The sequence below is a fragment of the Taudactylus pleione genome, unplaced genomic scaffold, assembly GCF_031769625.1.
Source record: "Taudactylus pleione unplaced genomic scaffold, aTauple2 ptg000201l, whole genome shotgun sequence".
NCBI classification, from domain to species: domain Eukaryota; kingdom Metazoa; phylum Chordata; class Amphibia; order Anura; family Myobatrachidae; genus Taudactylus; species Taudactylus pleione.
In genome coordinates, this window is record NW_028284603.1 from 51,655,370 (window position 1) to 51,681,127 (window position 25,758).

A 25,758-nucleotide genomic window follows, 5' to 3' on the forward strand; every position below is an offset into this window, starting at 1 on the left:
GCAGGCGTGCTTAAAGGTCAAAACGTGCGTTTTATGGGTGTGCATAATTAATATAGCAGCGTCAATGACCACGTCATTTGTTTTTTTTTAACTCAGAACTGCTCGCAAAATAGCGGTTGAAAAAACCAACCACAAGAATAGCGAGCAGTTCATATCCTGTTCGATGTACTCGATTAATCCAATAAATAGCGGACATGACGTATGGTGAGAGCGGCCAGGGGGCGTTTTTAAGAAATAAAATATGTTTTGCTCGCTCGTTCAGACGTAGAGGTGTGAACAGACTGCAATGTGCGAACGGATCATTTGAATAGCCACCCCTTGTTTTTGAACGAACGAACGCAAATAGCGAACGGCTCTGAATGAGGGCCTTAGTGGCAGTTCTGGGACATGATTTTAATTGAGGTAAAAGGAGGGGTTATCAGGTTTAGGAGAGGCAGTTCTTTGACATGGGTCGGGGCCTGACTTGGGGGGCAGTTCTCTGGTATTATTTACATTGAGGTAGTTGTCAAGTTTGAGACTGATTATAAAGTAATTGAGGAAGGAGGGGTGATTGTCAGGTACAGGGTATGTTTGCAATTGAGGGAGGAGGGTTGTCAAGTTTGGGGTATGATTATAATTGGAGGAGTGGGGGAGGTTGTCAGGTATGGGGTATGATCATAATTGAAGGAGTGATCTAGGGTCTGATTTTAAACTAGAGAGGAAGGGGAACTGACCTGTCAGATCTGGGAACTAATTTTTAATGAGGAAGGGTGGTGTCAGATTTGGGATCTACTTGTTAATGTATAAAAAATTGGGAATTATCTATTTCTTTTACCAATATAAAGTAGTCACTGTTTTGCTTGTGTTGTTGGTGTATATGTAGCAAATTGTTTGTTTTAAGGGTTAAATAAATGTATGTTTTAATATCAAGTCAGTAATATTCTTATTTATTTTTACCTATAGGGGTCGATTCAATTAGCCATGAGGTGGATTGCCCCGTGAGTAAGTGCAGCTATATACCGCAGTTTCGGTAGCTCTGAACACGCAGCTTTTTGTTTGCAGCGCTGCGTACAAAAAAATTGATGTCTGGGGCGGTATTGAGCCGGGACTGGGCAAGTTCAGCTGCCATTGCTGACGTTTCTACACCATTTCAACTGAAGCTTTCTTCTCTTGCGACTAATTGAATTGACCCCATAGAGTGGCACTTTACTAACTCCATGTATTAGTCGTACTATTAATTATTTATGATTTGTCCTGGTTTGTGTCAGTGCCAGCGCTCACGTTTGTATGTTGTACATCTTGTGGTACACCTGACCACTACGTATATGTTTAGCTTTTGATAATTATCATCATCGTACATCAGACTACACTTGTTGAAGAAGATGCACCAGGCGTATTTACACTTAGGACCAACTCAGTGGCTGCAGTTCCATCAATACGCCCTCACTGAACATTATCTACATGAAATTGCTCATTACAGACCAGTTACGCCTCCTCAGCCATTAGTGGAGATTCACTTGAAATGCGTACTACCCTGTGTCAGTTACACTTGCATATGCCTGGTTTGTGCCTATTTTTCTATTGCCGTATGCTGGTAGAAAGCCAGGGCCACTTGCTTGTATTTCCCCCCCAGGCTAAAAGCTGCCAGACCCTGACTATTACCATTCACCAAATAATGTAACAAGTAATCCCAGACCAAACATTTTTTTGTAATTGCCATTCTGTAGGACTTCCATAATGCAGATTACTTGCAAATGTACATTAATTAGTAACACAGATATGAAACATAATACACAAGAAAAATAAAAGAATTGTCTAATATTGGTGAACACTTGAATGGAAAAAAGGAGCAAAATTCCTCTTAAAATATAACATTTATTGGTACAGTATAAAACATCATACACATTAAAATATTAAAAATATATAAACGCGTAAAAAAAGTGATACAAAGTTGGAAATGTGAGGTAATAAAATGTCACATTGAATGCTGCTATTTTTGTATTAAATTATAAAGTACTGTACTAAATTGTTTGAGTAACCATGACTATAAACAGAGAATAGTGTTAGTAAGGTAAGTCCATATAACCCATAGAGAGGGAAATCCCCAATAAAGTATATAATAAAAAAAAAGAAAACATATATATTTATAGAGAGATAGAGATCATATATGGTTTATATACTGGAAATAACACAGTTTAAACTTATAGCTAATAATAAAATGGCCCCCATTCAAGACCTATTCATCTTCCTCCTCAACATCACTAAAACCTGGCTTTCTCCAACAGCTCTCTACTATGGTGACCTCTTTTCTACTCACTCAACCAGGTGATGGTGTGTTCTTCAAGGCTTTCATCTCCTCCAAATCCTCCAACTACCAGTGTCTCATCACCACCTTCTCTGCCCTCCCCCACTCCTATATCTCCTTCCCTATCTGCCTATATTCCTTCCCTATCTGCCTCTGACTTTGTCATCTATTCACCTCCAACATAGAATCTATCAGATAGGAAATCTCTACCTGCCACCTTCTAACCCTGTCTCCTATTAACTTCTTCTCCCTCTAGCTATTACTCATTTTACTCCATCATAGGAAACAAATCCAAGTTCTTCTCTCTTTTCCCTTGGTCCCCCTAACTCATCTCTCTCCTATTCAATCTACCCTTAACATTAGGTCATATTTCTTTCATATGCTAACAATAATAATTGCAATAATAATAGTAATAACAATAATGACAGTAACAGAGATATGTACTGTCAATTTTTTTTTAAAATAACTAAAACACAAACTGTAGGTTTTATTTTTATATGGACACATCTGTACCATGTTTTAGTTAAAACCCGGCCTCCACCACCCCTACATAGCCGGCCAGTCACACGCCTTTGATATTTATTATTATTATTATTATAGTTATTAGTTTAAATAATCTCTCTTCTCCCCTGGTCTCCCCTAACTCATCTCTCCCCTATCCAATCTACCCTTAACCCCTCCCTTCAGCAATAATAGCAGTAGTAATAGTAATAATAATAAAACCCGGCCTCCACCTCCCCTAAATAGCCGGCCAGTCACACTCCTTTGATGTTTATTATTATTATAATTATTGTTATTAGTTTAAATAATCTCTCTTCTCCACTGGTCCCCCCTATCTCCTCTCTCCACTATTCACTCTCTCCTTAACCCCTCCCTTCAGCAATAATAGCTATAGTAGTAGTAATAATAATAAAAACCGGCCTCCATCGCCCCTAAATAGCCGGCCTGTCACACTCTTTTGAAGTTTATTATTATTATAATCATTGATATTAGTTTAAATAATATCTCTTCTCCCCTGGCCCCCCATAACTCCTCTCTTCCCTATTCACTCTCCCCTTAAACCCTCCCTATAGCAAAAATAGCAGTAGTAATAATAATAATAATAATAAAACTCGGCCTCCACCGCCCCTAAATAGCCGGCCTGTCACACTCCTTTGATGTTTATTATTATTATTATAATTATTGTTATTAGTTTAAATAATCTCTCTTCTCCCCTGGTCTCCCCTAACTCCTCTCTCCCCTATTAACTCTCCCCTTAAACCCTTTCTTCAGCAATAATAGCAGTAGTAGTAGTAATAATTAAAATAATAACAATAATAAAACTCGGCCTCCACCACCCCTATATAGCCGGCCAGTCACACTCCTTTAATGTTTACTATTATTATTGTTATTAGTTTAAATAATCTCTCTTCTCCCCTGGTCCCCCCTAACTCCTCTCTCCCCTATTAACTCTCCCCTTAAGCCCTCCCTTTAGCAATAATAGCCATAGTAGTAGAAGTAATGATAATAATAATAATAATAAAACCCGGCCTCCACCTCCCCTAAATAGTCGGCCTGTCAAACTCCTTTGAAGTTTATTATTATTATAATCATTGATATTAGTTTAAATAATCTTTCTTCTCCCCTGGCCCCCCCTAACTCCTTTCTCCCCTATTCACCCTCCCCTTAAACCCTTCCTTCAGCAATAATAGCAGTAGTAGTAGTAGTAATAATAAAAATAATAACAATAATAAAACCCGGCCTCCACCACCCCTAAATAGCCGGCCTGTCACACTCCTTTGATGTTTATTATTATTCTAATTATTGTTATTAGTTTAAATAATCTCTCTTCTCCTCTGGTCTCCCCTAACTCCTCTCTCCCCTATTAACTCTCCCCTTAAGCCCTCCCTTTAGCAATAATAGCCATAGTAGTAGAAGTAATAATAATAATAATAATAAAACCCGGCCTCCACCTCCCCTAAATAGCCGGCCAGTCACACACCTTTGATGTTTCTTTTTTTTTTTTTTTTTATTATTATTATTATTATTAATATTAGTTCCCTCCTAACTCATCTATCCCCGATTAAATCTCCCCTTAACCCTTCCCTTTAGCAATAATAATAATAGTAGTAATAATAGTTAAAATTATAATAAAAATAATAGGAATAATAATAGTAGTAACAATGAAAAATATATAAACATGTTTTAAAAATTCTAAAAACATAAACATGTTCTTCTTTTCTTCATCATGGCTCTGAAGTGCTGTATAATAACAAAAAAAAAGTAAGACTTTAATGTGTGTTTTCTATGGTAAAAAACACACACACTACAGTATCTTATTCTGTGTGTTGCTGTGTTATCTCTATACCCAGCACCTTCATCATTAGATCTCTCATATTGTGATTATTCATGATATTAATTATCGGGGTTCGGACCCCGATAATTAACATTCTAACTCTATGCAAGCACCGAAGCAATTCATCATTGCTCCAGCGTGGAGACAGCTGATCCGAAAATCAGCTGTCTCCCCGAACTGTTTCATTGTTCCTTTCAGAGCAGTGAGACAAGTGCACATGCGTAACCTACAGGTCACGTATGCGCCCAAGAGACCCGTCGTCTAGAGAAGGGAGTCGGACAGGGGTGGAGGGATCCGAAAGAACCCTCTTCGCTATCCGGGACTCCTTCCCATAGGGAAGGAGTAGGTTGCAAGCCCGGAGCCGGAGCACTTGTCATCTTAGATGGAGAATGCTCCCGCACTCAAGCCCCGAAAATATTGTATTTTCAGAGCTTGATTAATTCTGACCCCATACCAGTGTATGGGGACAGTGGCCCATTCAGCGTGAGGAAGGTAAACAGAAGATATCACAGATACCTTCTTGATGAATGGCCCGATAACTTAATTTCTACAATTGCAGGTGAAAATGTTCATTTTCCCCTGCTTTTGTAGAAATTAAGTGATGATGAATAGGCCCCTATATGATGAAACAAAGGATGCACAGGATGTTATTGTTCATTTACTCATTTAATCAGTATGTGAGGTAATATATTTCCTATCCTGCATTACCTGTTATTACATAGACAGCAGGCGCTTAACCAAATGGGATAGGCCATCCCCTTCCCCAAGTTTAGTCATACATTGTGTGGCTGCACAGTGACTGGGTATGAGATCATCTTACACAGTAGCAAACTGATTGGTGGATGGTGCTGGCCATTCACAAGATGGAGTAGCTGGAGGTCTCCATACTTTGATTAGTGAATGTCTGAAACTATCCACTAATCAGAGGGCAGGCTGCTGTCACATGGCCTGTACAGTGCACAGACAGACAGCAAGACACCACAGGAGGGGCAAGTTATTTAATTGTTTCACCCTACAGATATGTGATCTAATTCCATAATAATTATACCAATAAACTTTTTGGAGTGGGCTCAGTCCAGGGGCCTATCTATAATGGGTGCAGGGTGTGCGGGGAACATGGCCTGGGTCCAAGGGGGCCACGCACTGCACACCCTGCCCCCATAATATTACGTACCTCTCCAGGGTGCCACGTCGGTGCGCTGGTCCTTCGCTATAAAATGACTAGACAATGGCCACAGTGGCCATTTTCCCGTTTTTTGCGCATGCGCAGTACAGGGAAAATGGGCGCCGCTGCAGTGCCCAGAGTCTGTAACTCCAGCGCTGGCCACGCACAACTCAGTGCACTGCCGGGCGGAGAGGAGGGGGCCCGTGTCGGAGACTGCACACGGGCCCCCTCCTCTCTAGAAACGGCCCTGGCTCAGTCTCATAATTACTTCAGAGATCTGATTTTTTATTATGTTATATGTAGATTTAAATTATATTATACTGTATTATATTATGTATATTATATTGTGCTGCTAGAGCTCTACGGTCTCATTTAGCATTATTGCAGAGATGGGTAAGGAGGGGAATATTCTACATTATAATGTCATCAGAGATATGGGGCCTGATTTTGAATTACAGAGATTGAAGTATGGGGAACTCTATATTAAAATGCCAACAGAGATCTCATGAACAACCATGGCTGTGTATGAATCTAATAATTAAGACACTTTCATAGAGGAGCTGACTATAAAAACTCAAAGTTCAATATTATCATCAGCATCAATCAACTGATGTCTGTCACTCAGCAATGAGCCCTGAGATTTATAAGTCACCTTCTTAGAATTTACCTTCTTCATCCAGCGAGAAGTCTAAACTATTTCTGCTGGGAGGTGGAGACATATTCTGTAGAGCACATCCTCAGAGGTGACCTCAGAAGAATAGAAAAGAAAATGTGTTAAAATTATACTCTTAACTTATAAAGAGAATATACACATAAAATATAAACATGAATACGAAAACCATCAGCCTGAAACCATCTCTTCGTTCCATAACCATCTTCCAGGTGTTAGGCCATCTCGCTCCATGCAGGTGGAAGGCTGGTGTTCTGGGGATGGTCCTCCAGTTGGAGCCCACATATGAGAACCCTCTGAACAGCTCCTGGTCTATTGAGCTCAGTGGTGTTATCTGAGCCTCTGCTGCTTCCATCTCCTCGATGTTACATCCTCGGGAGCTGTGTTCAATGGTGGGCTACAGGAAGAAGAGACAAATAAACATCCATGTACTAAAATCTGATTTCAAATTCATAAAAGCTAAAAGTGTTAGAAAAAAGTAAGATGTGACATGTATCTATGGAGCCGCTGATAGCACAGGCTAGTGTAGTGTGGTTCTGCTCAGTGGCCTCTCTATAAAGGGTGCGGGGTGTGCGGTGCATATATTGTAGGCTGCAAAGTCTACTGGCGCCCAAACCATACCAGGGCCAAAACTAGGATTTTTCTCACCCGCGGGAAGGCAGTAATTTGGCCCCTCCCCCCCAAAAAAACAACAATGAAGACATTTTTTTACGTGCAATGCATGTGCACTCCTGAAAAGGGTGTGTAGTTTCATGTATTACATTACGCCACACAGTAATGCCCACAACACATTATACCACAGTAATGTCCCTTACAACACATTATGCCACACTAATGCCCCTAACACATTATGCCACAGTAATGCCCCTTAAGCATTAAGCCACCTTAATACCCCTTACACATTATTCCATAATAATACCCCTTACACATTATGCCATAATAATGCCCTCTTACACATTATGCCACAATACCCACCATAATGCACCTTACACATTTATGTCCCCCTTCCTTCCCCAAAGCCTCTCACCTTGTTCCCAGGATTTGAAGCCCCTCACCCTAAAATTTGGAGCTGCACGCCGCATTGGCAAGCTTGCTTTCCAGCTAAGGATTTGGGGCCACATGCCTGCATTGGCAGGCAACCGTCCGCAGCCCTTGAGAGACAAACCACCATCATTCTAATGTGACACCGGTCACGGGCCAATCAGAACTTGCAGACCAGCAGCCGCTGCTGATTTGCAGCTGGTCCACGAGCTCTGATTGGCTCTCGATTGGCGCTACATGAGAATGATTGCAGCTCTGTGTCTCTGCAGGGCAACGGGCAGCTGCCTGCCAGTCCCGGCATGCGGCTCCAAACCCACACTAACAGCCAGGTACCTAGGCCCCCAATCAGCAGCCTGTTCTCAGTGCCCCCAAGACCAGTGTCAAGGGCACGTGCCCCCCTAGTAGCTGCCCTGACCATACACCCTGCACCCATGTTCAATACTCAGCTCTCCGGAGTTCCATGTTTGCAGTGGCTGGACTCAATATAATAATGTACATGAAATCACTTACTACATATGGGTGCAATGTGATTGCAGTTATTTCATTAGCTAAATAAAGCAAGTAATGCCACAGTGATCACCATGTGGATAGGCTGAGCGATGTCCTCTCATCATAAAATGATCGTTGACCTTCATCTTTTTATTATATTTGTAAATGACCCTTATTATCTTTAAATGCATTAATTGTGCAAAACTGCTTTTTTTCCTATACTTACTGGGTCAGGGACATGTGGTGGTGGGAGTCTAAGGGCTTCCAGCGAGACCCAATCCATGCGCTGGAACAAAGGATGCTGGCGGATGTTTCCGTTGGCTCCCAAACGCCTGGATGGATTTTTACACAGGAGCTGCTTAACGATGTCTTTAGCCACAGCTCCTGCCTTGTGGAACCGTCTGGGATGGTAGCGACGGGTTCCGGTAATCATTTCATTAATGATGACACCAAATGAATACCAATCCACTCCAGCGTTGTACTCCTCTCCTGCCAGCATCTACCATAGAGAAAGATATTATAGCACATTGTTACTCTATCATTATCTACTATAAGCCATGTGTCTGTGTCTCATTGGCACTAGTTCTTTGCTATTATCATCCCACCTCTTTCAGTAGGTAACACCTTGGGCAGCATTCTATAGCTGAGTCTTTGCCGCAAATTGCTCAAAGTGGCTAAAAACGTCACAACCGTGACTAGGAATGGTCATATAGGGCTTTCTATTGATGGTCACCTTCCATGGTGCCATCGATGATAACCATCGATGGTGCATAACAAAACATCTATGGAAAACCATTGATGGTTTGCACCACTTGATGGCCACTGCTGCTAGTAAATAGTGGGTTGCGGGCCAATATAAAACATGGGGTGGGACTTAGCAGGCTACCAGGGGGTGCAGCTAAGCTCCTTGTCTCTCTGTAGAAGAAAAAAACATTGAGCTCCATTGGCTCTCTGCAATCGATAGCAAAACCGTCGCCCATCGGTAGTAAACCTTTAATGCTTGTTAAATATCGATGGTCGATGGCCATCCTTAGCCGTGACTTCCACGGACAGTACTCAAAGTGAATCTGTCACTCAGTGATGTCAATAGGGAAGTGTGAGCAGTGTCATTGTGCAGGGCCCTTGGTATGGCACTGTCTCTGTCCCAGGCTCCTGTATTTGGCTTGCAGGGTGCTTGGTCACTACAAACACACACCCTGCAGCCTGTAGAGCTGCCTGGAGTGTCATAACACAATGAAGTCACATATTTATGGGCGGGGCTGGCACAGGGTGCCACAGAGTACTTCCCCAGCACTGCTGTCACACATGCTTGCTCCTGGGTAGGCAGGTCAATGATGCTCTTATTAAGAGTACAATAAAGGTGTGATGACACAGCTATGAACAGATGGAGGCCAGAATTATTATTTGGGGTAGGTCAGGGACGTGTGCACATTCACTGATGATGATGATCACCAGCACTAGCGACCCACTTGTCAATGAATGATGGCGAATGCACCACTTATTCTGGCAGGACATATAGGGCCTGATTCTGAATTGGACGCAATGCCGAAGGTCACAGAGTTGGGCAATGTTTTGCTACTGCGCTTACCCGAAAATCCCTAAAACTCCTACGGCGCATGTGTTACACAGTGTGTGCGCACAAAGACACTGATGAGCCGCACACCATCAGACATGTCTAGGAGAAGTGCTTGGCATTGCTGGGTGGTGACTGGGAGGTGGCTAAACAGATGCACAGAGATGGTCTGTATTATGGGCGTGTCAGTAACGTGTTTGTGTACATGGGTGCTCAATCACTCACAGTGAGGCCATACTTGTATAATCTGCACCTGCCATAGTGCTGGTATAAGTTTCTATGGTGTGACTGATGGTGGTGACTACAGATGCACCAGGCAGTATTACAGCATCTACATATGCCCATAGTGACGTCTCAGTCCTTGCACACACAGATGTACACCAGGGAAGGGCTGTGTAGTGGCATTACATGGTATCACATACGGGCGATTACTAAAGACACAGACACGTCTGCTCCCACCTCTGACTTAGGCCCATAATGTTTTATTTGTGTGTGGTGTAACCATTTTTTTCTCCATATGGAGAGTTTTTTCTATGTTTTAGAAAAGATTTTTACATTTTATGCCTAAAAGTGATGTAAACACTGTATTTTGCAGTCAAAACAAATGGCAAAAAACATTGATTAATAATGTAAGAAATGTATGTGACATCTTCCAGGCGTAAGCCGGAGCATATGCTGCTGATAGTAATAATATATTATACCCCTCACCTCTGGTGCCATATATCCAGGGGTTCCAGCGTAGGCTGTGGCTGTCTGGTCACCAAAGATGTTATCGATTGCCAGGCCGAAATCAGCAATTTTCAGATGACCAGACTCTGCCATCAGGATGTTATCTGGCTTTAGGTCTCTATAAAGAAAGATTTATGATAAATGAGAACTATTTTGTCTAGTGAGAAATATATACTGTACATGAATTACTAGTAGTATTACAGGAGTCACATTTTGCAGACAGCGCCACCTAGTGATTACAGTGATTTCAGTTCTTACATTAAGCGTAATAAGAAAGTGCACATCACTGTGACCTGATTATGGGCTCTATTTATTAACATTATTTTTACTAAAATAAAGTGAAAAAGGGTGTTTTCACACCCTTTTCACATTATTTTAGTTTCACCTGTAGTTATTACAGGGCAATTGGAGTAGAATTAGTAAAATTCTACTCCAAACCCCAGTATCACTTATTTTTAGTAAAGCAGATCGCATTTCCCATAATTGTAATGGGAAATGTGATCCGACCATAGTTACTAAAAATAAATTGTAAAAAAATACCGGGGGAAGCCCTGTGATAATAACGCCACCTGGAGGTGGCGTTATCCAGGATCTCCCCCGGTTACCGGGCTCCCACTCTGCTCTAACGGGGAGAGCAGAGGCGGGAGCTGGTACCAGTAATCAGCTATGTGATCTAAGCAGACCGCAAGCTGATTGCTGTAAAAAAAAGAAAAAAAAAATGAAACATTTTTTTTTTACTTACCTGAATCCAGGGACCGGTGATCGGGCCTCCGGTGATGGCTCCTCTCCGGTCAGCTGGTCTCCCATAGTGCACTGCGGCCCGGTCATCAGGTGATCGGGCGCCAGTGCAGTATGGGAGATCACCTGATCGGGAAGCCCGGAGAAGACCACCGGAGGCCAGGAGGATGCAGGTAAGTGTAATGAAGGGAGGGGGGTTGCGGGGGGGTCGCGGGGGTCCGCGATCGTGGGGGCGGGGCTTAGCGTCGGTGGGGGGGTAGTAGCGGTGGTCGGTCGGCGCATGCGCGGGCTCTTAGTTGCGGTATTTTTTCCGAAAATACCGCGACTAGAGTGCGGATGGGATCCGCAGGGACAGAGCTTTATCGCAAGCTCTGTCCCTGCAAGGGATTTATAGTAAATCCCTGTGATATTGCCTGAATTCGCAATGCGAATTCACTCGGTAATATCACACTACAATCCGCATTCAATATGCGGATTGTAATAAATAGAGCCCTATGTATGAAATTGGAATTATTAGTATAATTACCGATGGATGATACCCTTAGAGTGCAGGTGTTGTACACCACATGTGATCTCAGCTGCGTAGAACCTTAAAGAGAAGAAATTATTGTAACTTGTTGACACTAGAAAAAGGTAGAAAACCTGATATCCCCACTTACCCCCTCATGTCATACACTGCCCCTGTCACATGACACCCTGTTATCACTGACACATTCTCACAACTATGCTCCCACATGATCAGCACATTGACATATATGGAAGACATTCCATGATCTAATAAGACCATATGTTAGCAGGGCTATCAAGACAATGGTGGGACCAGGTGATATATAGGTGGTGTGGTCAAATCCCCCTGCAAAAAATGACTGGAAAATACTATGTGCACCTGCAAAGGGGGGCCCAGGCACCCCGCCAAGCCCCTCAAACAAGTCCAGGCCCCGGTAATTAGTATCTGCTCCCCCTTCTCTCTGTGCCCCTGCATGTTATTCTATCCATACTCACATTCAACATAAAGACCAAATTAAGGTGATCAGTAATGAAAAGATTACATTGAACATTTGCCATTCCCTGGAGAGGATGGCCCAGGTGTATGGGATGGGGGCATGTACATTAAAGTCTGCGTTTTATTTAAGTCTAACTCCTTTCAATGCAGATGTAATGCAGCTCAAAACTGAGTATTATTATCTTAAACAAGCTCTATTGATAAGGACAAGGTACCCCAGTAATGTTAGCTGCTGGGCCATCTAGCGTCCCTGCTTTGGGTAAAGGTGTAGGGGTAGGAAATATTAAGGGGAATTTACAAAAGGTGTACAACCCTTATACTGTCCCTATCTCTGCACACCCTGTTACAGTTCATTTCAGTACATGTCTGTTGTATTTGAGGTGCTTACGTTGCGCTGGTGATGTCCAAGCAGCCTTTCCTCTGCAGGAACTGGTATAAGTCCCCGCCACTCGCGTATTCCAGACCCAGAAATAGATGGTTCTGTTTGATTGGACACACACAACAGTCATATAATACATTTTATTAGGAGAACATGGCAACAACTCCAAGTGAGCGTACTGGCTCATAGTAACATTATTACCCAAGAAGAGATGAAACCTGTATTTATGGTAAATGTGTAAATATAAATAAAGAATTCTAACTAATGATCCTTGTCTAAAATACACTGTACCGTGGTCTGGAAGGCAAGGTGACCATGGATGAGGAAGGCACTACCAGACGCAACCTCTAGCACCCTGCGCTCCACAAACACCAGCTCCGGGTCCTTCAATAGCAGCTTTCTCTTCTTGATGACCTTCACTGCCAGTCGCTGACCAGTCAGAGAGTCCTCAGCCAGCAGGACCTACAGGTGATAGAGGCATACACACACAATCATATTTCTACTTACATTTTATTACCTCTATACGCATCCATATCTTTAGAGGTTAGCGGTATATTGTATTTCCAGTGTCATTAAAGTAAAAAATAAATGTCATTTTTAGATATTACACATTGACACATTACGTCCATGACGCCGATTGGAGGACCAGGCAGCAGCTCTGCCGGGAGGAGGTCACGCCCGCATGCCGTTACTCAGCAGCAGAGTCTTTGGGGGTAGGAGGGCAGAAGGCTTAGGGGGAAGGGGGGAAGCTCCGTGTGGCTTGAAGGGGGGCCCCCACAAGCCTTAACCTGGCCCTGTCCTACTGCTTTATGGTGATGCTTAATGACGTACATGGAGTGACAATGATAATATATTCATGATGCCTCCTTTACTACAATGTTTGAGTCACACAGTTGTTACCTGAGTTATGTAACCACAGTCACATGACTTACCTTCCCAAAGCTGCCCTGGCCCAGTAGATGGCAGAATGACAGCCTCTTGATGTATGAAGAGACTGTTTCTCCAGGAGCAGCTTCCTGAACACCACTTCCTCCTTATAGGGATAAAAAAGTGAACAATGTAACATTTACTATTCAGAGTTAGGGATCTATTTATTATCATTAGTTTTACTAAAATTAAGTGAAAAAGGGTGTTTTCACACCCTTTTCACATTATTTTAGTTTCACCTAAAGTTACTACAGGGCAATTGGAGTAGAATTCGTAAAATTCTACTCCAACCCCTACGTATCACTTATTTTTAGTAATCAGATCGCATTTCCCATAATTGGAATGGGAAATGCAATCTGTGTGCAAGTTACTAAAAATAAATTGTGAAAAATATACCTGGGGAGGCCCTGTGATAATAACGCCACCTGGAGGTGGCGTTATCCAGGGTCTCCCCCGGTTACCGGACTCCTGCTCCGCTCTAACATGCAGAGCCCGGAGTCGGCCCCAGTGATCAGCTGTGTGGTCTAAACAGACCACATGCTGATACACTGCAAAAAAAAAAAAGTCCAAAAAAAAATGTACTTACCTGAGTCCAGGGACCGGAGTTCGGGGCTCCGGTGATGTCCTCCCTCCGGTCAGCTGGTCTCCCTTATTGCACTGCGGCCCGGTCATCAGGTGACCGGGTCCCAGTGCAGTATGGGATGTCAGCTGACCGGAGTAATATCACACGACAATCTGCATTCACAATGCAGATTGTAGTAAATAGAGCTCTTAGAGGCACATGTAAAATGCATGTACATTATTGTATTGTATTACACCATTATGTAACTGTAATGCAGTCAGAATACTGTTGTGTACAGAGAGAGCACATAAACTCAGCCATATAGAGGAAAGTGGGTCATCAATTGCTACTGTTGGAAAAATGGTCAGGGATGGGCTGTGAAGGGGTATTTGCACCTCAGGCTGGTGTCATATTGCATCACCTTGTGCCGGTCAGTTGCTTAATATTATTTGTATAATAGCTGACCATCAGTGTATCTGGGATATCCTCAGTGGGCCCTATTGCTTAACCATTTAATTGACTAATATTTTCCAAAAATTACCCCAAAATTGTTGATTTTTTTAAATGATCAAATTATGTAAATAATTATTTACACCTAATTTGCTAAAACTTAATTAATAAATATGTAGATTATTAATGACATTATATTGAATAAGGGTAATAGTTCTTATTTACATAATTTGATTATTTAATAAATCAATAATTTTTGTAACAATTTAAAAGAAGAGTTTTATACAGGTAAAAAAAACTTTTTAGTGATATATAGTGTGTGTATATATATATAAATATATATATATACCATTTTTATAACTGGGCCAGCAGCAGCAGCAGTGAGTGGGCAATCCTGCGGGGCTGGCCAGGTGAGCAGTGCATGTAAATGGGGAGAGACGAGAATACACAGCATCCCTGAGCCCCTTGAGCTCAGGCTGCAGGAAGACTGTTTTAAAACAGGGGACTGAGCTATTAATTTTATTATTATTCTGTGGGCTAGTAATTTAATGTTATTGGATAGAGGACTGGGCTATTTATTAGTGTGGAGATATTATTTCATGTAATGGGGATGTGGGCTGGGCTATTAATTTATTGGTGTGGTGGGGTAATCATTTAGCAGTGGATGGGAACTGTTCATTTAATGATGAGGGATATTAATATAATAGTGGCATCTTGGCAATGTCTATTAATTTAAGGTGGGGATGAGGGTTATTTATTAAATATTGATGTTATTATGGGCTTTATAGGATGGAAGGTATATTTATTTATTGGGGATGGCTACATGGGATCAACAGTGGTCATGTTTATTATGTTGATCCCAGAATGGGAGATGTGAAATGACTGAGCAGTGAGCGCTGTATACCGTGATCACTCGCACCGCCGGTATTCTGTGCTGACTGCCCCAAGTCCTGACAATGCGCCTGTGCTGCTGCGCAGTGTGTAACTTCCCGTATCCCCACACAACTGCATGCCTGAAACTCTCTGTAACCCTGGTTCTCTCTAGAATATGTGTTATTTATTAATGGCAATGTGAAGGCACAATTGTCCCCTGTGGGCTATATTGCACTTTACACATTATATTGTGTAGGAATAATGTACTATAACTGTGAGGGGGGAGTGCTAGTCCCTTATTTTGCCAGGGGCCTTCACCATATTAACTGTAGGTGGGGCCAGGGGTATAACTAGGTATTTGAAGACCCCATAGCAAAAGTTTGAGAAGGGCCCTATGTAGCACCCAATAGCAGTGTAGGACTGGCCCACAGGGGTACAGGGGAAACCCCTGGTGGGCCCCACTGACCAAGGGCCTACCCTCTTCTCTAGTGCTCAGGATGCAGACTGTACACTTGAATTATTAATTATACATATGTTAAATTATACTGCACAGGACTATGATGTATTTTCTATAATGCATTGCTGTTATTAATCTTGTACATTATCTTGCATGCATTAGCAGTATTTACTATATAGATTCTTTAAGGGACCCAGACCATGCACTCTTAATGGTTAGCCAAGCCTCTGTGGAGGCTGGCCACAACCCCAAATATGGGCCCCTATCACTGCATTCCCCCGGTGGGCCCTTCATGCTCCAGTCCGAGACTGCCCAATGGTAAAAAAATATAACACATATAACTTTGACAAGGTAGATCAGCCCCCATCAGCACTGGGCCCTAAAGCAGGTGTACCCCTTGCATCTATTGTAGTTAGTAGGGATTAGCATAAGATGAGTAGTCAAGGCTAAAGCAACATGCAGGGCCGGTACGAGGCATGTTCATCTATTGCAGTCGAACAGGGGCGCCACCCCACTGAGGGCACACTAATGCCAACCTTCCCGATTTTCAGCGGGACAGTCCTGTTTTTTGGGCACTGCTCTGCTGTTCTACCCGCGGGCCGAAGTGTCCCGCTGGTGGTAAGGAGGTTGGGCACTCCCACCACCACAGCTGTGCCGGCCCCATAGAAAAGTAATGGACAATTCAGTGCAGCAAGAGGGCTGGGGGCAGCCCAGCTACTGAAGGAGTGCTGGGCTTGCCCCCAGCCTGACGTTAAATGGGATACGTGCCATACAGGCACGTCCCCAATTAGCGTCACTTAGGGGGCATGGTCTACGATAATTAGGCCACACCTCCTTTTTGGGTGCTCACGACTTCACCGAGTGCAGGGTGAGGGGCATCGTATTCCCTCTCCACACAGGGCGTGACTCCTCCTCGAGCCAGCCCTGGTAACATGCAATAGTATGTGGAGTTGTAGCAACTCAAGGGGGAGCATATTACAGTAAACAAACCTAAATACATAAAAAATGCTATAAAGTATTCAGTTATACCCCAAGTATTTCATTAATGTAGAGGTGAGATTGTATGGTGTGCTCCATTTTGTTGTGGCTAAAGGGTATTGACATTTAAAATACTCCCTGGAACTACAATGAAACATCTTACAATGGAATTGTTTCCTCTATGAGTAACAAGTAGACATAGCTTATTAGGAGCATCTCCACATAATTGTGGGCTATGCAGGGATTGTGCATATGTGTAAATACACCTGTATATTCAGGAGGATCTCTTGCACCAGGGAAAGGGCTGACGCAAGTGAGAACTAAAAATAATGACAGCTATGAAGCCAAGTGTACAGATTGTAGCAGTCCAGTCCCAAGGATGCATACAACTCAGCGTGTGGGTGATATCTGTATTTAGGGCCTGATCCATTACAGATCACTATTGCGATCGCAGCTGCGATTATGCATGCAGTTCTACTGCGAAATATGCTAATGTTTGCAACCACTCAGCCAGCATAGAGACGCCCACTACCGCTTTCTCACATCCGTAATACCTCTCAGTCAGAGACGGATTTAGACCTCACGGGGCCCTGGGCAAGATACCGATTTGGGGCCCAATATTATAGTAGGTTTTGCTGGAGCAAGATACACAGATCATATTACATACACACATCCATCCATACATATATATATATACATACATACATACACACACATATAGATACACACATACAGTATATATATTACACACAGTAATATGATTTGTATATGTTGCTCCAGGGACACCTACTGTAATATTTGCACAGTTATCACAGTAGGTGTTGCTAGATCACATTATATTATGTATATATTTATATATACATGGGAGAGGGAGCAAAGATGGAGACAGGAGGAAAGGGGGGAAAATAGGGTGAGGCGGGAAGAAAGGGGACGAACAGAGGTGGATGGGAGTAAAGGGGGGCCGACAGAGGGAAATAGGAGGAAATGTGGATAGACAGAGGGGATGGGAGGAAATGGGGGAAGAACATGATGAGAGAAGGAAAAAGGGAATAACAATGGAGAAAACTGAAGTTGGAAGATCAGGCAAGAAAATAAATACCTACATAGTGACTTGGCGAATATACAGTATGATAAACGAAATGACTGTATAGGAGTGGAGAGGGTTAAACTTCCTAGGCTGGGGGCAGACCAGTGTGGGGAATCATGTGATAATTAGGGCCTATGGGTTCTTAGGATTGTAGGTTTTAGCAGGGATATTAGAGTTTGTTGGAGGCGGAGTCAGCCTCTTTTGTTCCTGTCTTCCCACCCTCCCTCCCTAAATTTTATGTTATGTGCTCTCTTTAATTTGGGTTTGGTGATTTCTTCGTTGGCTATTTTAGGCGGGAAAGAACGGCAGGTTACCTATTAGCACTGTGAATATTGGTTTACTTTTTGTTTCGCTTACCTTTGTTGACTGTTAAAGTCTGCTGGACCACCCCGCCGGGGGCAACATCATCACCTTTCAGGGTGGGTAGTCAAGGTAGAAGGCTTGAGCGTATTGTGTTGTGGTTAGAGTGTTTATAGTGTTAGGCTTGGGCTGTTGTTAGCCGTTCTTTCTTTGCAACTATATTTAAATTAATTTAATTAATTTTAGTAATTAATTCATTATCTGTTAATTAAATAAAATAGCTAACAATTCTGCCAAATACAAGTCTCTGTGTCTTTATTTCAATCGAGTATGTTTTATTGTCAATGATTCACGCACTGATCAATCCTCAGACGATGGGAGGTTTATATATATGTATATGCGTACGCATATAATTAGAATTTTTTTTATCAGTTAAACTTACCCAGAGTGCCATCATTCTGTTTGTTCTGGGTCCTGTTGTCTTCATAAGCAGAAGACCATTGTACACAGTAATCACCCCATGGATCTCAGAAGGGGGGTGAAATCAGTTAGGGCAGGGGGAGGTTGACACTGGCCAAAGCAGCATAGTGTAGGGGAGGTTGATTGGTTGGGGCTGCCAGGATTAGTGCATGCTACCAGGGGGAGATTGCTATCATTGTGACTATGGGGGAAAACTACTACTGGCCATAGCTACTGGGGAGGGTGGTTGGACTGGGCTGCCAGAGGGAGCTGGCTACACTGCGGGATGGAGGTGCCATTACAGCGACTGGGTAAGGTTACTGGCCATAGCTGCGGGCGGAGGTAGTTTAGACTGTACTGCACTGCAGAGATCAGCACATGCTGCTGGGTGTAGCGGGCTACACTGCGGGGGCCGGGGGGGGGATGATTACAGCAGCGCAGGTGACATGGGAGGTTGGTTGGAGGAGGCTGATACACAGTGCGGGAAGGAGGCTGGCATTACACTGCAGGGAGAGGGTTTGGAGGAGATGCGAGATGCTGTGACTGCAGCAGCTCACGCTGCACACATCACGGCTGGGGGTGGAGCTAAATGAGGTGAGGAGCTGGAAAATGAGCAGCGCTGCTGCTACAGTGCCTGTGTGTCTAGCAGCAACACGGTGCTGCAGGTTCTCTCCAGGGCCGGATTTAGGGGGGCCCGATCACGGGCCCCTTGGGACCCAATGGGCCCTAGGCGGACGCCTAGGTTGCCTAATGGTAAATCCGGCCCTGCTCTCAGTTCTGCGTATAAATCGGTAACAATGAGTAACATCGGCCCCTCACACAGAATTACAGCAGGTCTGACCTGTCTCAGGAATTGAAACATACAGATCACAGGTGCACAACCCCAAATTACTAATTACATATAAATACATTTTCAATCAAATTTTGCAATCGATAGAGGTTTTTAGCATAATCATGGCCAAGGTTATGGGCCTTCCCACCATATCCAGGTAACCTCTTTAGTGTAGGTCCCTAACATACTAGGGGTCAAATCCAGAGTGCAGGACGCCCCCAAAGTAGCCCAGCTAAGCCGCCCTAGGGCACCACCATAATAGGAAAAGTGAAGTGTAAAAGAAATAGTTAAGAGCAGCCACAGCTGCATATATATATATTCAGGGTGTGCAGTCCAGGAATCTTTCCTATATACTGAATCTTTCCTGTCTCAGGAAGTGCAAGTTCCGTTGCATGCAGTGAGTACTCAGGCTGCATATGTTGTCACAGTAGCTAATGTATGCACATCCATGTAATGGCGTTCAAACGGACAGGCACGCCTGGGTTTCTCCTACCACTCCCTCGTCACCACCCCCAAACACTGACATCCCATCACTCACTCTGCGATGGCTTTCTATCTGCGTGTGTAAATTCAATGCTAACCTTCGCATGCGCAGTATGCACCATTGACCGATATGCGTATGCAGTTGCAATTGCGATCCATGCTGTTTCAGGCCCTTAGTTCTATATATGCAATGCTGGAGCTATTATGGCCAACTCGCATTGCACTCTGCATTTAAAACCAGACTCATGATCATTATCCAGCTGCATGCAGTCAGCTGTTATCATGCTTGTAATTAACTAGTTTATTTAAGGTGGTAAAAGATTATGGTTTTACAGGTGAAGCAAAGTTTGTTGCAGCAAACAGAATGTATTATGCTATTTATTCATATAACCCGGGTTACTGACAGCTTAACTCAGACCCTCCAACGCATACTTGTCTACTCTCCCGGGACTCTCCCGATAATAGGGTGCTGCTCCTGGCACCTCGTAAGACTAGGCAAGTCCCCCGGAATGGCCTCCGGCACCTTGCAAACCCACAAAAGTGGGCGGTCCGGGGGTGCGATGATGCGATTCGCGCTGAATCTCCCCCTGCCTTATAATGCCAGTAATATTGGCATTCTAAAGTGGGGGGTGGGGCCACTATGATGCGATTGCATCGGCATGCCCCCGCTCCGCCTACCTGAACCGCCCCCACCCTCCCTGCTGGATGGACCTGGCAGCCCACTCCCGAAGCCCCCTGCAGAAAAGTCGGAAAGTATGCTCCAACATGGCCATTCCATTAGGAATAAAATGCTCTGCTCCTGGACTTCCCTCTTAATTTATGATTGCAGACACCTGTGCTGAAACACCTATCTCATCAATTACCTAGTTCAGCACAGGTGACTGCAATCATACATTAGGTGGGACCCCAGGAGCAGAGCATTTTGTATCTAATGGAATGGGTCATGTTAACTGTGATTCAAGATATCAGAGGTTTAGTTGTGACAAACCATTTACTGCACTAAATCCTGCCCCATATGTAAATAACTGGATAAAACCACATACTCTTCAGCAGTAAACATGTACCTATTGTAGTCAGCTGTAAGGTGCCCATGCAGGAGAGCACAATCTCTTTCTCATAGTAATTATGCCTGCTGCCCCTTTAAATTAAGCATCCTATTTCCATAGCCATGTAACAGCACTGGGTGTGGTTATCATTATCTAGTCCCCTATGCCCGATATCCCCTAACAATGCATGATAAAAGGGAAATGCTGCATTTTCCATCTAGAAGGAGTAATCACCCCCTCCCCCCGACACATAGTGATTGCATTATGGCTGGTGGGGCAATTTAAGGCTAGGTGGTGCTAAGCAGCTGCAGAGGTGAGAGGACTGCACATGAATAACAGGGATAAATCACATACCTACAGAATAACCTAAGGCCATCAGGCTGAGGGGGAGGATATACAGATTGAGGGGACATGACAGCAGAAAACAAGCTACAGAAGGTCACTAAGGGTATATCTTCAGTTGAGCCATGGGCAGGGCTACAAACAGAAATCTTGGGGCCTGGTACACTGATATCTCTGGGGGGCCCCCTCGACCCCCCTCGCCCACATATATCTCCCCTGCATTTGCCAAAACATGTGTTACAGCTATACATTGAACAGAGATACCCCCATATATATATTAGCTATACACTGAACAGAGATACCCCCATACATATTACAGAGACAATGAGCCTTTGTCACCCCTGTATTGCCACATAATGCCAACACCACTACTGCAAGTCATATGTTGCAGAAGTAACCACATTATCATCTATAACTTGCCCAGGACCCCACGATAGATAGATAGATAGATAGATAGATAGATAGATAGATAGATAGATAGATATGATATAGGAAACAGATAGATAGATAGATAGATAGATAGATAGATAGATAGATAGATAGATGTGACATAGATAGAGAGATAAATATGATATAGGACATAGACAAATAGATGAGACAGATATGAGATAGATAGATGATAGATAGATATGAGATAGAGAGATAGATATGATATAGGAGACAGATAGATAGATAAATAGATAGATAGATGTGACATAGATAGAGAGATAAATGTGATATAGGAGACATAGATAAATAGATGAGACAGATATGAGACAGAAAGATAGATATGAGATAGAGAGATAGATAAGATATAGGAGACAGATAGATAGATAGATAGATAGATAGATAGATAGATAGATAGATGTGACATAGATAGATAGATGCATACCTCCCAACATTCTAACTTAGCTAGGTGTCTATGGAAAATGGGAAAGAGCCTCGCGACTTCCCCCATTTTCGTCACTTTGGGGGATGTGCTTGGGGAGAGCGGTTTGTGCTGTCCCCAACTTCCCCCCCACCGCAGGACACTGCGGCGAGTGGGTGGGACAGCGGGACAGTCCCAGAAAAACGGGATGTCCTGCATCCAGTTGGGAGGTATGTAGATGTGATATAGATAGATAGATATGAGATAGATCGATAAATATGAGATAGATCGATCGATAGATACTGTAGATAGATAAATATGAGATAGATAGATAGAGTAGATACTGTAGATAGATAGCTATGAGATAGACAGATATTAGATAGATAGATATTATATAGATAGATTTGAGATAGATATGTGATAGATAGATAGATATGAGATAGATAGATAGATATGAGATAGATAGATAGATATGAGATAGATAGATAGATAGATAGATAGATAGATAGATAGATAGATAGATAGATAGATAGATATGAGATAGATAGACCATTTTAAAGCCACCCTCTGCTTATACCCATTTTTTTATATTATATATATATTTGGCAGTAGCAGCACAGCGTTTTTGTTTTAAATACTATCCCATAATATTCTATATGTAAATCCAATGCAAAACTAATTAAATTAATTGATTTTGCTTACCGCATCTCACAGTTAGTGTGTGTACCAGTCAGCTGCTGCGCTGCCATTCAGTGACTGTCAGATGCTATGGACTGGTTGGGACTGCCAGCCAGGGAGGGTCAGGTGTCATAGATAGGATTCTGTAGTGTGGAGGGACTGGAGTGGTGGTGCTGCAGGGCTGCTTATGGACAGTGCATATGGATTAGTTTTGCATTGGACACCATTACTGGGGGGAGCTACTACTGGGGACACCATTACTGGGGGGGAGCTACTACTACTGGGGACACCATTACTGGGGGGTAGCCACTACTACTGGGGACACCATTACTGGGGGAAGCTACTACTACTGGGGACACCATTACTGGGGGGGACTACTACTACTGGGGACACCATTACTGGGGGGGACTACTACTACTGGGGACACCATTACTGGGGGGAGCTACTACTACTGGGGACACCATTACTGGGGGGGACTACTACTACTGGGGACACCATTACTGGGGGGAGCTACTACTACTGGGGACACCATTACTGGGGGGGACTACTACTACTGGGGACACCATTACTGGGGGGAGCTACTACTACTGGGGACACAATTACTGGGGGGGACTACTACTACTGGGGACACCATTACTGGGGGGAGCTACTACTACTGGGGATACCATTACTGGGGGGGGAGCTACTACTGGGGACACCATTACTGGTGGGGCTACTACTGGGGGTACTGCATTGGGAGGGGGAACCTCTACTGGGGACTACTATTGGGGGGAAACTACTACTGGGGGCACTATATAAGGGGCTTACTACTAGGGGACCACTACTGGGGGCACTAAATAGGGAGAACCACTACAGGGGGCCCTGTATAGGGGGGATCGCTGCTGGGGGCCTGCATAAGGGGGACCACTACTGGGGGCACTGAATAAGGGGAACTAATAAGGGGCTGCATAAGGGGGACCACTACTGGGGGAACTAATGGGGGGCTGCTTAAGGGGGACCACTACTGGGGGTACTGTAAAAGGGGCACTACTATGGGCCTGCATAAGAGGGACCACAACTGGGGACATTGTATACTGGGGTACTGTATAAGGGGCACTACTGGGGTTAAGGTGCATATGGAAAGGAATGGTCAGAGTGACGATAAAGGGGTGTGTCATGTTCACATGCCCCATTTTTAAGTGACCACGCCCATTTTTCCACCATTTTTAGCCTTCCTGGTGCTTCTCTGGCTTGAATACATACTGCTTATCTTCTTATCTTCCCAACATGCACCTCCGTCTCCAAATTGGAGTTTCTATAGAGGAGTGTATAAAGAGGCGCAATATAAAAAAGCTCAGGGATGGGCTATATATATATATATATTTTTTTTTTTTTTTTACAAATCTGTGTCATTATACTGCTTGGAACGGCTACAGGGACTGATTGTACAAGATCCCTCTACCCTGGTTGTTTTCAGGCATAAAGAAGGATTTTTCTTCATATGACGCTATTCTGAGATGATATTATATAAAATAAGCGTCTACACCTTTATTTAATGTTTTGATGCTTGATGAGTTGCAAAAATGTTAAAGAGCTGTAGGGAGCAATGGCTTCTGCTCTACAGTGTGATACTGTACGAGCTGGTATTAATGGAGAAGATAATTGCGTTATCTTCTCTGGTAACACTTTGCTGTATAGTGGGAATAATACTGAAAAATGTGGTAACACTCATATCCGCATTGTTTAGTAGAAATGTGTTTGCTGAATAGAGCCCCAACTGTGATATTTTTAGGAAAACCAACAGAGATCATTATCTGTGTTAAAAAAAAAACTAATAACAGACAGTCCCAGGTAGTCCCTTGAACAGCAAAGTACGTTTTTGTATTTATTAATGCATATGTTTATCCATATAAATTAAGGTTGTTTATTGATTAATGCACATTTCATCACTGTAGTTCTTTTTCATAGAATATATTAAACTCTTTTTCTTTATATACTACACTTTAGCATTAAGCAAGTTCTCGTTGGAATTACCACAACCCCACTAATGGCAGTATATCACCTCACTAGTGGTTGGCCTTACCCCTAAGTGGGACCCATGATTACATTCCCTTTAGGGGCAGTAGATGTAGTCTTGGACCATGCTAACTTGAGCAAACAGTTAGAGACCCAAGAGATGGAAAATAACAGATAAAGAAGACTTATAGCCAAATTAAACACCAATTTCTAATTATATTCATAATTTCAGCTGCAAATCCTGATATTGTTATACTGCATGTGATGGCCATAAATGATTACCTCAGATAATATTGAATAATGACTTCATAAAGGTTATCATATTTACCACCAGTTCCACTTTTTATAAAGGCAAAAGGTACATAATTTGTCGGATGTGTGATTCTCATAGGAAATGGGTGTGGTAATTGTGGATAATGGGAGATGTCTAAACTGTCCAGATTGTTTTTGTTGTTTTCTTGTAAGGTTTGTATTATTCCAAGTCTACTGGTTGTCATGTCTTATATATTGATACGGCCATACCTGCTCGTTCCTGTCTCCTTCTAGAGTCACCAAAGTGAATGCCCTCCCCAGATGTTTTCCTTCTCTTCCTGTCTGCAATCATTCCACTGTCTATGCCAATTTCTTTTATCTGATCCTCTCTCTTCCTCCTCTTATCACTCTTTTGGTTGGTATAATCCATAGAAAAACTTTTCTGGCTCCCATCATCAGAGCTGTTTTTCACATGCAGGCACTTCTTTCTTCCTTTCTTGGGAGACTTGGTGGAAATCCTCTTTTTGGCCTTCTTGATGGCCCAAGACTCCTCCAAACTGTCAGATATCTTTCTTTTCTTCAAAGCCATCATCTTCTTTCTTCTCTTGTAGATAGAAAACTCCTCATCCTCTGAGCTCCTGGCTTCCTCCAGAAGCGACGCCATCCTGCCGACAGTCCAACTGTCTCTGACTCCCAACTGCCACTCAGAGTTTTGAAAGTAAACAGCAGCAGGTGATCATGTGACAGCAGCATGGAAGCTGATGATGGCACCAGCTATGCTTTA

At 43.2% G+C, this 25,758-nt stretch overlaps 1 protein-coding gene across 1 annotated transcript; it reads right to left on the minus strand.

Moving 5' to 3' along the window:
• Positions 1-6,572: 6,572 nt before the first annotated feature.
• On the minus strand, positions 6,573-25,638 carry LOC148518395 (protein kinase C delta type-like). The gene is made up of 8 exons (XM_088477453.1): positions 25,245-25,638; positions 13,339-13,439; positions 12,698-12,868; positions 12,416-12,507; positions 11,551-11,613; positions 10,266-10,404; positions 8,211-8,483; positions 6,573-6,851 (listed from the first exon to the last, which is right to left on the minus strand). Exons 1-8 carry the CDS (start codon positions 25,636-25,638, stop codon positions 6,573-6,575), a joined length of 1,512 nt encoding a protein of 503 aa, XP_088333579.1.
• Positions 25,639-25,758: the final 120 nt, after the last annotated feature.

Bases quoted from the DNA above. Each gene is read 5' to 3' on its own strand.
- LOC148518395 (XM_088477453.1), bottom strand. From the start codon at position 25,638: ATGGCGTCGCTTCTGGAGGAAGCCAGGAGCTCAGAGGATGAGGAGTTT. The intron at 13,440-25,244 runs GTATGGCCGTAT...TATCCCTATAAG, and splicing joins AAGGAGACAGGAACGAGCAG to GAGGAAGTGGTGTTCAGGAA. The intron at 8,484-10,265 runs GTGAGGGGTATA...TCTCTATGGTAG, and splicing joins CTGGATATATGGCACCAGAG to ATGCTGGCAGGAGAGGAGTA.